This window comes from Gracilinanus agilis, chromosome 3 (genome assembly GCF_016433145.1).
Source record: "Gracilinanus agilis isolate LMUSP501 chromosome 3, AgileGrace, whole genome shotgun sequence".
Lineage (NCBI taxonomy): Eukaryota > Metazoa > Chordata > Mammalia > Didelphimorphia > Didelphidae > Gracilinanus > Gracilinanus agilis.
Genome location: NC_058132.1, coordinates 344405027 through 344420857, shown reverse-complemented (window position 1 = coordinate 344420857; position 15831 = coordinate 344405027). Strand labels below are relative to the sequence as shown.

The window sequence follows — 15831 nt, the reverse complement described above, 5'->3', positions numbered from 1 at the left end:
AAAACAGATCAGGGAGTGATAACTTAAGAATCATTAGACAACCTGAGATCTGTGACCAGGAAAAAAAAAGGCTTGGTATCATTTTTTCAATAAATCATGAAAGAAAACTGCCCAGACATATATAGAATCAGAAGGCAAAGTAAAAATAAAAGAACTCCACTGACCAATACCTGAAGGAAACCTCAAGCTAAAAATTTGCTTTCTTAAAAAAATTAATTTGTTGGTTGTATTAAAATTTCTGGATATCATGTGAACTGGAAAGACCCAGGAATTAATGCAGAGCGAAAAAAGCAGAACCAGGAGAACATTGTACACAGAGACAGATATACTGTGGCACAATTGAACATAACATTTCTATTCGTAGCAATGCAATGACCCAGGATAATTCCAAGAGACATATGAGAAGAACACCATCCATATCCAGAGAAAGAATTGAGGGGGGGGGGTGTTAGAAACCCAGAAGAAAAACATATGATTGATATCACATGGTTCAATGGAGATACAATTTGGGATGTTGACTTTTAATGATCACTCTATTGCAAACATTAATAATATGGAAATAGACTTTGAAGAGTGATACATGTAAAACCCAGTGGAATTGCTTGTCAGCTCTGGGAGGGGAGAGGGAAAAAACATGAATCATGTAACCATGGGAAAATATTCCAATTTAATTAATTAATTGAAATTTTTTTTCCTGGATATCTCTCTCCCTCTCTTCATTTCCACACTAAAGAAACATCACTTGACCAAAAAAATGTACATATAAACTATGTCTTTTGTGTTCCTGTTTATCAGGTATTTCTCTGGAGGTAGACATTCATAAGTTATTCTTCATATATTAAACTGGAAATTTCCAGGAACATTATAACCAAAATACAGATTACAGTCGTGATAACAAAAATTTAGAAGCTATCTCTCTAAGGAAGCAGAAAACATAGGCCCATAACGAATAAGTTCTATCTCACACCTATCCGGATCAAAAAAGTTGACAAAGATGGAATATGACAAATATTGGAAGGATTGCCAGAAAAGAGTTACATTGATACTATATATCAATGACTTAGCTGTGCTGGAGAACATATAGCACATAGTACATAAAGTCCCTATTCCACTGTCATATTCTATTCAATTGAATATTTTGAGATGTGCAAAAGTATAATGCAGATGATACTCAGTAATAAAATAAAATTATTGAAGGTATTAATAGGGGAGCTTGCTTTTGAAATGACTGTAAAAGGACAAATTTGAAGACGAGAAAAAAGGCATCATTATTTCTGGAAGAGAAACAATATATGAAGAAAGACTTGGAGGTGGGAATGAGCAAGAGACAATGAGGCAACTGTCCTAGCTGGGGAGGATAGTTATTTGGTGATTACAACCACTATTTTTGGCTAGGTAGAATAGACCATATGATAGAGACCCTTGAATGCCAGGGAGAAGAGTTTGGATTTGAGCCTATACTTATGTACAAACTACTAAGTGAGCTTAAGTAGAGGGGTGGTTGATATTTGAAAGCAGTGCTTTAGGAGGATCAGTCTTATGACTGTGTGTAGGATGGATGGGAGTGGGAAGAGACTGGAGCTGGGCTGGAATTAGGCAACAGATAATGTGGACCAGGATGGCTATAGTAGTGTGAAATGGCTACAAATAACAGGATTTGATGACAGATTGTGCATAAAGAATGAAGGATTGGGATGATCTGAAGATGGAGATTGGGTGTGAATAAATGTTGTTTTAGGATGGGCTTTAAAAGTTCTTAGTGTTTTCCTCAAATTATGGAGAATAAGTTAGCCATTTTTTATTATTAAAAAATCTATCAAACATGATATGTGTCTTTTATATTTAGTAGAGTATATCCATTACTGATTCTTACTTCTTTTCACTTATTCATGTCAGTAGCAATGATCAAATAGATTTCAATGAGAAATTTGGAGAACTTGAAACACTGGCCTTTATGTTATTATAAGGGAAAGGTAGATTATAGAGCTACTTTATTCCATTCTTATGTCATCTAAAATACTAACACACACCTCCCCCACAAAAGCAGTTGGTCTAACTTCATAATGAATAGAATTATCGAGCTAGGGGAGACCAAGATATAGTCCACCTCCCTCATTTTACAGATGAAGAAATTGAGAAGCAAAAAAACTGAAATGAGTTGCTTACAGTCACATAAAGTTAGGGTTTGAGGCCGGACTTAAATGTTGGTTTGGGTCCCCTGATTTCAGACTAGCACTCCCTTCACTAATTATACCACAACTCTGCTTTTACTCATTTAAATGTAGCCTAATTTAGGACCTAAACACAGGACAATGATAAATCACTAAATCTGAGGCACTCAGTCATTGGTCCTCAGTGAGGCAATTTTACTACTTCTTGTTTCATGTGTGGTCACCACCAGCTTTCAAGCACTCTCAAACTGTGGTAGCTTATGACCTTTTGGTTTCCTCTGCAAACACACTAAATGTGTGGTGGTGAGAAAGTTCCTTTGAAAGAGCCAGATGCTTGACACATTTAGATAAAATTTCATTGAATTCATTCATTGGAACTTCCTTATTGTTAAAAAGTGAACAAAATGATATAGCATTTGCTTCTTAACTAACCACATGAATGGAGATGAGGGGTATATGTGTCTAAAATTAGGATTAGAGAATTATGTGTGAAGAATTTATTGGACTAAGAGAGTATCTAAGACTTAGGGGTGGTTTCAATAAAATACTGCAATAAGCAGAAAGGTATAAATAATGAAGAGAAATGACTTCAGACTTCTTGAGAGTCTAAGGAAACAGTTGTGTGCTCAGCTTTGATCCTACACTGTGAGTACTCTTTAAAAAACAACCACCATATTTTGACTTGCTATTTTGAGTCCTGGTTCCCTGCATGTGTGGTATCTATCCTCTTCAGTTAGAGTTCCAAAAGGATGCAGCCTTGGTCTGATTCATCTTTGTTATCACGACCAGAAGAACCTCTCTAGTGCAAAACTCTGTATGCTAATAGTAATGAAGTTAATTTGTCAGAGACCTTGTGTTGACACTTTTAAAAAATAGCCAACATAAGTGGAAAGGACTTGAGGAAAAGAAGTAAAAATCTACTATTGTCCTATAATAGGCAGCTAGGTGGCACAGTGGATAGAATGCGGGGCCTAGAGGCAGGAAGAATTTAAATCTGGCTTCAGATATTAGCTGTGTGATCTTGGGCAAGTCACTTAATCCTGTTTGCTTCAATTTCCTCATCTGCAAAATGAACTGAAAAAGGAAATGGCAAACTATTATGGTAACTATGTCAAGAAAATCCCAAAAGGAGTCACAAAGAGTTGGAAGTGACTGAAAAGAACTAAACAACAGCAAATTTCCTATAAAGTATTTTGCCTCTTCCAGTCAAGTCTGTGTCTGTTAGCATAAGTGATGTTTCTTTGTGTAGATAAATACTACCTTTAGAATGAATAATCTAGGAAGGGACATTGAGGGTGGAATTTGGTTTTGAGTTTAAAATGAACCCAAATATTTGCTTTTTTTAAAAAAATGTTACCACAGTGATTGATTGGGTGTCCCTGGTTCACTAATCAAAAGCTTTTGTTTGTGTAGGAACTTTCCGTTGTACCTTTTGTGAAGCAGAAGTGGAGGAGGATGAGTCAGCAATGCCCAAAAAAGACGCTCGCACAGTCGTGGCAAGGTTTAACGAACAGATCGAGCCCATTTATGCACTGCTACGAGAGACTGAGGATGTTAACTTGGCCTATGAAATCCTTGAGCCAGAACCCACGGAAATCCCAGCCCTAAAACAGAGGTGGGTTATGAGGACAATTCCCTTCCCAAATGTACTTTCATGTTGAGTCTGTCTTCCTGCATTTCTAAGAGACCTTCCATTAGGGGTTAGCTATGTACTGCTAACTGATTTCCCTAACTCAAGAGATTTGTGCCTTTGATTAACTACCTGGCAAAATCTCCAGGTGCTAATTTTCTTAAGTTCACCACAGAAAGAAATGTACTATTTTCTTGTGGCTTTGGGATCTTCTCAAAGAAGGCACAGCCATCTGAAGCCCAGCAACAGAAGTAGGCAAAGCTAGATAATCACTGAGCATCAAGTTCAGGATGAATGGATAGGACAGCAGCTTACATCAGCAGAGTTGGCATACTTATAGACTAAGAGGAAGGTATAGGACCAGATCACAGTCATTGAACTTAAGAGTTCTTTCCTTAGCTTTCATCCTTGAAACCCTCTGCAGAGTTTGATACTGTTGGTCTTCTTTGTTGACATGATATTAAAAGTGAGGTTTTATTGGTGTTAGTAGAAAGATAGCTGGTTGTGGTCATAGAGTAAAATTCTTTCTCTTGGAGGAAGACAAAGTTCAAGATGTAGACATGTTCATGGGAAGGTAAAGTATAGGAAAAAATGAAGGCCATTGGATTTGAGGAGTTCAAGGAACTAGGATCATTGTGGATAATAGCCATAAAGCATGGTGAGCTAGACTGAGATCCAGGTACTTGAGCATCATCAAGGAAACAGGCAATTTTTTTGGTAATAGTATATCGTAATCTGGTGTTTGTTAGGATTAAAAATGACAAAGACTGATATAATAATATAAATTTGTATTTTAATTAAAGCCATGCTGATAGGGATAAAATCATTAGACCACGCGCTTGTAAGAATTCAAAACTGCCGCCTCCGCCATTATTGTTACCTCTTCTCTCTTCCCGAGCCTGCTAGCCAAGAGAGTGACTCCCTCCTCACCCAAGAGATTTAACCCCTCTCTTACATCATCATACTTCCTGTTTACCATGAGGAATCATGGGAAATGTAGTTTCAAAGTCTCTCACGTGTCCATAAATATATATATATATATACTTTTAGATGGCATCTCCCAAATTCCAATTTTACATGTTATAAATTTCATAAGCAGAGAGGTCGTTATGTTATCAGAATAATGGTCTAGGAACTACATTGAAGGACTTAGAGGGTTTAAATATTGATCCTTCTTTCTAGCCCTGGGGCTCAAGGATGGTTGAAAAAAGCAATTTCCACAAAAGAAGTAATCTCAAGTTAATTCCAGAAGGGGGAGGAAGATCAAGGATGTGGGGAGACTGGGTAGAGTGAGGGAGTAGGAAGAAGAGAAACTGGAATTACAAAGGGCATATTAATAGAGCTATCATTGTTGTGGGGAGAATGTCAAGGAGGGTTAGAGATGATTGGAATATGCTCCTGGAAGTCCTGGAAGTTATCAAGAAAAGGCAAAATCATATTCATTATACTTTGTTTAGAATGAACGATTAAATGAAATAAAACATTCTTTAAGCACTTACTTTGTGCTAAGTACTTGATACAAAAGAAAAGACAGGCTCTACTCTTAAGACGCTCACCTTCTGATGGAGACAACTCATGTAAGTCCAGTGGATAGTGCTCTTATGATTTATAGGGTACAACCACAAAGTAGATGGTAATGCCACTTCTTTAATGTAATTTTCATTGAAAATCCTATCCGCTTCTGATGTTGAACCATTTGCTACTGCCAGGACTTTGGTGATAAGAACTTTCTTTTCTGTGTCTTCAGTAGCACCTGCAGAAGCAATCATCAGGCTGCATTTCTGCAAGGGTTGGTCACCTTCCTGAGGTGATAGCGGTGGGGGGTGCCTAGAACCATTCTTTTCAGGGCTTTTGGGTTCAGGATTCTGGGCTGCCTCTATCAGGATTTGAGGGGAAAGATGATCATAGTGGTAGTGGTTTGGCTTTCTTAGCACATACCTCCTCTTGTCTCTTCCTCATTGTCTTTTGATGCTTCAACTAGATTGGCTTGACTGCCTTGTGGGTAGCAATTGGCAGGAATGGCTGGCCCCTTCTTCAGAGGACTTGCCTTCCCTGGATGATGGCTATGAGAACTGGACTTCAGAGCAAGACCAGTGGTCTGCATATGCTCCCACTTCCAGGATTCCTGTATCTGCCTATGTGACTGTTGGTGGCCATAAGTCAGAAATTAGTGATCTGGAAAGTAGTCCCCTTTCCCTCAATGATCCCTTCCCTCAACAATTGCTGTAGAGCTGATGGACTTGAAGCAGATCTTGTAATTTGTGGTGGGAGGCATGGGGACTACTATTCCCAAGGCTCTTGGGCTCAGAGTTCTAGGAGAGTCTCCATCAGTGTCTGAGGGGAGATGATAACAAGAAAATAAGCATAAAGCAGTTGGAATATAACTTCTCATTCCATCTCTTCTTATACCTCACCCTTCCTAACCCTATTTTTCACCTTCATTACAAATTCAAATTTTTCCACTCCTTCATACTTATCTAGGCCATTATTCTTATCCTGATTCCACTTTCTTACCTCCTCAGTCTTGGCCCTGTAGTCAATCAGTTCCTTCCACCTTGTCTTCTGCTCTTGAACCTCTCTTCTCTTTTTTTTTCCTAGTGGCCATTTATCCCTAACCAAACCCCAAGCCTAGATTATTCCTACCCTCTACTGCCTTTGCTTATCTCCATGTGCTACTGACTAGTGTTAGAGGAGTTTGCATAAACATACTGATGGGATAAATCATAAATTTCTTCCCTGACTTTAACTTTGCCTTGACTACAGCAAGTATTCCTCCTCAGTTTATTCCCTATCTCTCTTCTTACAGAAGCTATTCCAAATCTCTTCTTTCCTTAAACTTCCCACACTACTACTTCTACTATTTTAGCTGAGGACCTCACCTCTTCATTCACTTGAGAAAATTGAAACTTTTCACCATGAGTGCCTTTCCTCCACTTCTCTTACTTCCTTCCCCACTCTCTCCTTTTCCTCAGCCCCAGATACTGAGATTGTCCTTCTCCTTATCAAGGGCAACCCCTCTACATATGCCAGTTAACTTGTATCCCATCTTTTCCAACAAATTGTCCCCTTGGGCATTGTTTCTCTAACCTTCAACCTCTTCTTACTTTGTTTCTTCCCAGTGCCTTCAAATATGTTCAAGGACAGTTCCTACCCTTGAAGAGCTTACATGCTAATGATAGAAATAACATTTACAGAACAGCAGTCATAGAGAAGACACTAGTATCTGGGGCAGGGATGGGAGAACTTACTGAGGAACTTGGTAGCTCTTAGGCTGAGTCTTAAAAGAAGATGGAGATTCCGAATCAGAGGTAAAGAAAGAAAATATTCCAGACATGGGAGACAACTAGGGTCAAGGAATGAAGTCAGCAGACAGCCTTGTGAAGACAACAAGTAAGTTGTTATGGCTAGACTGTTGAATATGTGGAGACAAAGAATATGTAAGAAGATAGTAAGGGCCAGGCTATTAAGAGCTTTCCATGCCAGAGGACTTTATATTTGATTCTAGAGATGGCCTGGAACAGAAGAGACTTGAGGTAAGGAGATAAGTTAGGATGCTATTCAGTAGCGAGGCTAATGAAGGCTTGGATTAGATTGGTGGCTTTTTTTTTTTTTAAACACTTACCTTCCGTCTTGGAGTCAATACTGTGTATTGGCTCCAAGGCAGAAGAGTGGTAAGGGTAGGCAATGGGGGTTAAGTGACTTGCCCAGGGTCACATAGCTGGGAAGTGTCTGAGGCCAGATTTGAACCTAGGACCTCCCGTCTCTAGGCCTGGTTCTCAATCCACTGAGCTACCCAGCTGCCCCCTAGATTGGTGGCTTTTTGAGTAGAGAAAAGGGAATATGGCTGAGACATTGTCATGGAATAAATGAACTAGACTTGACAATGGATTGGACACCTGGAGTAAGAGTAAAGAGTTGTGATAGATAAAAGAAGGATGAAAAGCTGGGTGACTAGAAGGATGGCATTGCCCTCTACAGCGATAGGAAATGGGTAGAGGGAAGTGTCAGTATTGGCAGGGAGGGAGAAAGTCATTAGTTATTTTACATATGAGGAAATGGAAGCAAGCAGGATTAAATGACTTAACCCAGAGTCACACAGCTAGGACATATCTGAGGCCAGAGTTGAACCCAGATCTTCCTGACTTCAAGCCCAGCATTCTATCCTCTGTGCCACCTAGCTGCTTTCTCATAATAAAGCACATCATGAGGGTCACCCACACTGGAAGGTTTCCTTCACCTCTAGTCTATGCTTCCAAATTCCTTGAATGTCTTATTAAATCAGTTGCTGCTCTTTATTTACCATAGCAACATTCAATTCAGTAAGTAAGCATTCATTGAGTAGCTACTACTTGAAGGGCTTGCTGGAATAGGTGCTCAAGGAGCTTAACCATTAGAGGGGGAAAACACAATCCAGACAGTTGGTAGAAGAGAAAGCGAGACAAATGCAAAAGTGAAGTGCTAGAAAAGTGCTATAAGAATTTGAGTAAAAGCTCAAGCCACAGGGTGTTGTGGGACCAGAGAGGGTGTGGTGTTAAGGAGCAGCACTTCAGAGAAGTAGCATCTGAATTTGGCCCAAAGGAAAGGAGGATCTTGGAGATGGAGAAGAGGAATGTGGCAGACTGAGCAAGGAAGGGTATGAAGACTGGAAGGTAGGAATTAGATCTGTTTAATTAGAATGTAGACTACATTGAAGGAATTTACACAACAACACTGTAAAGATAAAATTTCATTTAAAAAATAGATCAGTGAGATAGATTTTTTTAGACATGTGAATTTGTTTCTCTTGGATAAGTAGATTATAATTTATTACATATTTATAATAAATAATATGTATTATTGTTATGTAACATTATGTTATATAGAAATAAATGGTAACTCAAAAAAAAAGGAGGAGAAAAAAAGAAAATAAGCAACTAAAAAATGTAAATGGGGTAGGTAGGTAGCTAGGTGGTTCATTGGATGGAGAGCCAGGCCTGTAGTCAAGAGGATCTGGTCTGGCCTCAGACACTTCTTAGTTGTGTGATCCTGGGTGAATCACTTAACTCCATTTGCTTAGTCCTTGCCTTTCTCTCTTAGAGGTTTAAAAAAAAAAAAAAGATTGAAGGGCACCACTTTGAGATAAGACCAAGCAGGTAGGTACTAGGATCAGGAGATTTTATTTTATTTTTGAGGCACTGGAACTGATTGTAAGTGTTTAAAGATAGACATGACATGCTTGTGGCACTGGATTAGGAATATTACTCAGGAAGCAATCAGGAAAATGGATTAGACATGGTATAGAGAGATTGAATGTGTAAGAATCATTTAAGCTATCCAGTATTCTAAGCCAGAAAAAGAGAGATCCTGAGCTAGTATGGTCATAGTGAGAATAGAGAGAAGGCTCCACAATGGGGAGAGATTGCAGTTAGAGACAGTAGGATTTGGTAACTGATTGGCTAGGTGGCAAGAGAGGGGGAAGAGTGAAAGAGAAGTCCAAAGTAATGAACCAGGACACATAGTTAAAATCTTTTTGGCAATCACAGTAACTCATGATGTGTTCTTGTCAGCTTTCACACCTCACTAAATGAGTACACGGCTCTGGTTCCTTAGTATGACCATCACTAAAACACTGAGTTAAAACTGTGTTTTCCTCTTTAGCTAATCTTTTTTTTTTTTTTTTTAGGGGCATCAGTATAGTTGCAGTGATTCCCAAAGTGGGTGCTACCACCCCCTGGTGGGTTCTGTAGCGATCTGGGGGGTGGGGGGGGGGCGGTGATGGCCACAGGTGCATTTATCTTTCCTATTAATTGCTATTAAAATTTTTTTAATTAATTTCCAGGGGCACTAAGTAATATTTTTTCTGGAAAGGGGGCGGTAGGCTAAAAAAGTTTGGGAACCACTGGTATAGTGGATCTTAGGTTCAGGGTACCCTGGACTTCTAAAACAGTTGTCTTTTTGGATGCTGAAAGCAATGGAAAATCAGTGGGATGAAACTCTCCCCCAAAAAAAGTGGAATAAGGATTGCATCAGAGGTCTAGTAAAGACCCAGGTCTGAGTAGAGCTGCAGGGCCCTGTCTTTGACCCACCTGACAAGCATAATCTAGTAGTAAGCATTTCAGGGTTCTCTTCAACTTGATAGATTGTCATAAAAGCGCTATATAGCATCTGATCCCCAGCCTTACAGGAGATATCTAGCTCTCTCATTCCTCCCCCTACTCCCACTCCAATTAATGGTTATACTTTTTTTTAAAAAACTTTTTCTCTTTGGTTTTGCATAGTAAGGAACGTGCTGCTGCTGCTGGAGCTGCTGGACTTGCAGGTGGACATCACCGGGAAGCTTGGAGTACCAAGGGCCCATCCTATGAGGACTTGTACACTCAGAATGTTGTCATCAGCATGGAGGACCAAGACGATCTTCATCGCTCAGCAGCTGAAGGGAAATCCAGCAAAGAGAGGCCTATTTGGCTGAGAGAGAGCACAGTCCAGGGAGCCTACGACTCTGAAGAGATGAAGGAAGGTGAGAGGCTGAAATGGCTCTGTCTTAGGGGTGGCTGAGAATGTTCTGCCACCCTCATAAGGCTTCATCAGTTCTGTCACCTGTCATGTACTGTTAGGTTGTTGGTTTTTTTTTTTTTCCCAATTACTTGTAGAAAAAAATTTTGATAATTGCTTTCCAACATTTTGCGATTCAGATTCTCTCCCTTCCTTTCCTTCTCCCCAAAGCAATAAATAGTCTAATACAGGTTATAGCAGAGCATTCATGCAATACATATTTCCATATTCCCCATTTTATGATAAAGATACATATCACATATACAGTAGAAAACTTATGAAGGAAATAAAGAGAGGGATCCTGTGCTTTGATCTGCAACTAGATTCCAAGAATTCCTTCTTTGACTGCCATATGCTTTTCAAATTAACCCTCATTGTACTAGGAAGTGAGAAATGTTATGAGAGAACAAGATACTTTTTGGGAAATGTATAGTACTCCCCAGAAGAAAGCTGGTATATAGCAAGTAGGATTGTTTATTTCTCTTTTTAAAATATTGTTTCCAGTTTTAAAGATGAGACGCCTATATCCTTGAGATTGATTTGAGATGTTTTTCTTTGAGTTGTGGGTGATAGTACCAGAAATATTTTTTCCTTGCTCAGAGCCTCCTGAAGTTATTTGCCATCCATTGACTTCTTTTGGAATCACTTGTTAATTTATTTTCAGAACAATAGCTAGTATTTATATGGTGCTTTAAAGTTTCAAAGTATTTTACCTATGTTATCTCATTTCATCGTCACAACTACCTTGGAAGGTAAGTGCTATTACCCCATGTTATAGATGAAGAGACTGAGACAGACAGAAATTTAGTGATTTGCCTAGAGCCACATTGCTAGTGTGTTTTTGAGGTTGGATTTGAATTCAGCTCTTCCTGTCTCCAGGTCCAGGGCTACATCTGTTGCACCACTAGGTGTCTCATGATCCATACTTTGTGTGCAGGACAGGACAGCTGAAGAGACATCATGGGAATGGGGCCCAGGGATGGAGAGCAGTTGCTTCTTTCTTTTGGGAATATCACATAGAAATTTCTAAGTGGGATATATGTTTAGTAGAACTTAGATGGCATGATGGAAAGAGATTTGGTCTTGGAGTTACAAGGTTCTGAGTTCAAATCCTGCCTCAGTCACATACTAGCTATGTGACTCTGGGCAAGTCCCTTCACCTCTGTCAGCCTCTGTTTCCTCACTTGTAAAATGGGGATAATAGTATTACCTCACAGTGTTGTGTTAAAGATCAAAAAAAGAGAATAAAGAGCTTTGTCAATCTTAAAGTGCTAATAAATAAATGCTCATTTGCTATTCTTGCCATCCTGTGAACCGTACAATAGACCCTGAGAACTCTAGCACCACATATCTTTATGTCAAAAAGATTGTAAAAGTGTATATTATTATGACTTCAATAACCAAATCTAAAGTCATTATTGCTCATTGGATTTGGGGTGGTTGATCTGCTCCTTATTATGGGAATGAGGCAGCACATATCTGTAAGGTATCCCCCCAAAAAGCAGGCCTGAGATGCAATCTTTTTCTGTACCCCTGGCAGCATTCCACTTGATTCCACTATTACTCCCAACACAGCGTTTTCTTTTCGTGATATAAGCAACTAAAAACCACCCCCCTCTTCTGACCCTCTGACCCTCTTCCCATTCTGCTCCATTCTTTATAGTATAGATGAGAGTGGAACAGTGTGCATCTAGGCAGCAGGTAATGTCCTCCACGGCTCTCCAGTGCTCTCATTTCAGTCAGAAAAGAGTTCCCTTGACAACCACAGTTCTACTTCACTCCATCTAAGTGTCATTCCTGCTGATCAGGCCAGCCTTAACTAAGGACTGTGACCAGGCCAGATTTTAGGTGATGTTTGTCTGTAGAGCCACACCCCTTAGGGGGATCCCCACAATCTAGCACCTATCCAACTGCTTCCCAAAATGCCCACCCAGGCAACTGATCAGTCTGAGAAATTAATCTGTACTGATGTAATAATGAAAGAAGATGGCCCTTTGGCCACAGCCCTCTTGGGTATTGGGTATTTTTACATGGGCCTATCCCTGTTAGACAAATCCAGTGAAGAAAATGTTGCTCCAGGCAGGAGAGGGCTGCACCCTGTAGGATGTGAGAGCACTCCTTAAATCATACTGTACAGATGGCTGCCCATTTACATGTAGCTTATTGGGGAATGTTCAGAAACTAGTACATCCTAGCCATAACCACATTTTGAAAGGAAAGAAATTATGTATTAGGCACTAGTGGTGTCAGAAAAGTGACACCACTATTTTTAAGGCTATATAAATTAAGGCATTTTGATGTACATTTCTAATTTTCAATGAGCTGCCTTTGTATCAACTTTCTCATTAAGTAATTTTTATTACTTATTTATTAGCAATATCTAAAGTATAGTGCAAGTGTCTTCCTATTCAAACTTAACCGTAAGAAGAATTTTCATCATTAATGAAGCAAAATATTTGCACAGGAAAATTCACAAAGTGACAGGATGGTGAGGGAAGCTCTGCTGATGATGCTATAGCATCTGGAAGCACCTTCTGTTGTAGGGGAAGCTCTGAATGCTTCACTAACAGGCATTGTTCAGTCCTGGACAAATATGGAGCCTCCTCTCCATTTATAGACTGCTGCCTCCTCTTTGGAAGGCAATTGACAGGTTCCAGATTCATCCTGTGGGGAGTGGGTGTGCCAGGGACTTCCAAAGGTCCTTATTTTTTATATTTTCTTTTTTCAAGGTGGATTAGACTTAGATGCTTTTCAGGAACGGGAAGAAGGCAGGATGGCGCTGGATGATAACGAGGAGGTCATGCGGGCCCTCCTCATTCATGAGAAGAAGACGCCTTCAGCAGCAGTTGGCTCAGTTGGGACAGCTGCCCCTATAACTACTGCAAATGGCAGTGACTCAGAGAGTGAAACAAGTGAATCAGATGAAGACTCTCCACCCCGTCCATCTGCAGCTGTCTCAATGTACCAGGAGGACGAGGAAGAAGAAGAGGAGTTTGAGGAGGTGGCAGATGACCCAGTTGTCATGGTAGCTGGGCGTTCATTCTCCTACAGTGAAGTGAGCCAGCGACCCGAGTTAGTGGCACAAATGACTCCAGAAGAGAAAGAAGTCTATATTGCAATGGGACAGCGTATGTTTGAGGACCTATTTGCATGAAACTTCTCCTGTGTCTTCCATGTTGGCCAGATTAGAGAATGTATTTTTCAAAATATTTCCCAATATTTAGGCTAAAGAAAATACTCATCTCACACAAATCAGGACAAGGATAGGAATTTGACTTTAGTGTGCCAAAATGAAAAAGAGGAGGAAAGAAGGGAAGATGACAAAGTTAATTTTATACAAACTGAGAAGATCCATTTATCCCCTTGTCTGTCACCACAGTATCAATATTTCTACTCTTTTTTTCTTTTGCATAATTTCTTAACTTGCTCACTTTTTAAAGAGAGAAACATGGCTGGTACAAAATGGATTTTGGTTTTCAAGAACTGTTCATCAAAAAGATATTATGCAGCAGTTAGTTCTGATATGTAGCATGGCATCGTTTCTTAATGCAGAGTTTTAAACATATATATATATGTAAAAATATATATATATATATCAACTTTCCTATAGGTGCCTATAAAAATAGTAACTTTTGTAACATTTTCTCACAATTTTTTAAAAATATCATTTTACATGCCTTTGTGGACAGTAAAGATTGTGTTTCAGAATTTGACCCTATAAAAATGATGTTTCATTTACATGGGCAAATATTAGAATTGAAAAACTATTTTCAAACTATTTTATACCAATTAAAATTTGTTATTGCTAGTAATGTAACACCCAGGGGCAAGGGTTCTAATTGATATTTTATCTCCTTTAAAAATAAAGTTTTCCTTAAAAAATGTTTTCTTCAGGGGTGACATGTCTATTTCCCATTACATTAAACTAAGATCTGCATATTCCTGGGTGCCTTTCTCATTTTACATTTCGAGTGCTTTTCTGTCCTGGGGTGTTCCTACAGTGAAATGACTGTTACAGAAATAGCTTTCCTTTATGCCATATAGCACATGGAATCCGTTGGCCTTTAAACCTTGTTGCTCATTAAAATTTTCATTTTAATACTAATGCCAAGCCATTGATAGAACCTGAAATTTTCTAAAACTTTCTAATTCCTTGGAGAAGTCTAGCTTGCTCCTATTAAATTTGCTTCAACCCTATTGCCTCCTGGAATTATTATCCTGTGTTGAACCTTCCTTCTGTTACCAAACTTTTCAGAATAGCAGTACAGTGTACCAAAAGTCTTCAAATAAGAGATTCTGTGTATTCTATTTAAGCTTTAAAAAGTTAAAACTGCTCTAAGCCATTTTTTTTAAAAAACCTTCCATCTTAGAATCAATATTATATATTGGTTCTAAGGCAGAAGAATGGTAAAGGCTAGGCAATAGGGGTTAAGTGAGTTGGCCCTCAGGGTCATAAAGTTAGGAAGTATTTGAGGCCAGAACTTCCTGTTTCTCAATTCCCTGAGTAACCTATCTGCCTCCCGTTCTAAGACTTCTTAAACACCCTATATCTAGGTCTAGGCCTTCACTGCCACACGCTTAAATGTCACTTCCCACTCCATTCCCCTTTTCTAAAACACTGCTTTTACTGACTAATTTTAGTCCCAGAGAATAGGTAATAAAATTTATTCATTTCTTCAAAATGAGATGGGGGTCTTGGGAAAGGGGCAGGTTCATGAGCTAAGTTCAGTCAGGAGAGGAGAGTATATTGAGAAAAGACTGGTGCAAAAGACACCAATAAATATTCAAAGCAAAAAGAAGAAATCTCCACTCAAAAAACCTGAATGATGTTTTATCACCTATAAAGTGGTAAACCAAAGACTGAATTCAAATCTAGGTTCTTCTATTTCCTATCAATGAAACCTTAGGTCACTTCAATTCTCTGGGTCTCTTTTCCTTCTTAAATGAGGGGATTGGATAGGGTGCCTCTGAGTTCCCTTTCAATTTTAAAACTAAAAGATTCTTAAATATGACCTTCAAGGCAAGCCATTACGTGGCTTCTATCTGAAACAGATCTATACATAAATATAAAGTTTTCTTTAGATACCTCTAAGAGTAGTAACTTGTAACTCTTACAGTTTAAAAAATATAATCTTGTGGAAAGTAAAGATTGATTCTGAATTTGCCCATATTAAAAATACCATGTTTCATTTACGTGAGTGAACTTTAAAATTGAAAGACTTCACACTATTTTATGCCAATTAAAATTTGATGCTTCTGCTCTCTATCCAACTGGACTCCATATCTTTTAGACCCAACATAAACTTTACTACCCATATAGTTCCTTAACCCCAACATACACTTTCCTATTTAAATCTAAGAAAAAGCTCACATCTTTCCTGTGAAGCCTCCTCACTTGTTCAATTCCTATAGCACTAATTGACTAGATCAGATATCTCCAACTTAAATATTTTGAGTAAAAACTGCAATATATACCTTTATAAATTCCATATACATACT

General features: G+C 38.9%; 1 protein-coding gene across 1 annotated transcript in view; it reads left to right on the top strand.

The window, feature by feature from the left end:
- Positions 1 to 14271, top strand: part of GTF2E1 (general transcription factor IIE subunit 1) — a 28511-nt gene extending 14240 nt beyond the window's left edge. The window contains exons 3-5 of the mRNA XM_044666750.1: positions 3585 to 3786; positions 10059 to 10297; positions 13062 to 14271. Coding sequence (XP_044522685.1) covers positions 3585 to 3786; positions 10059 to 10297; positions 13062 to 13486 — 866 coding nt within the window. The 3' untranslated portion in view covers positions 13487 to 14271. The remainder of the gene's footprint in view (positions 1 to 3584; positions 3787 to 10058; positions 10298 to 13061) is intronic.
- Positions 14272 to 15831: the final 1560 nt, after the last annotated feature.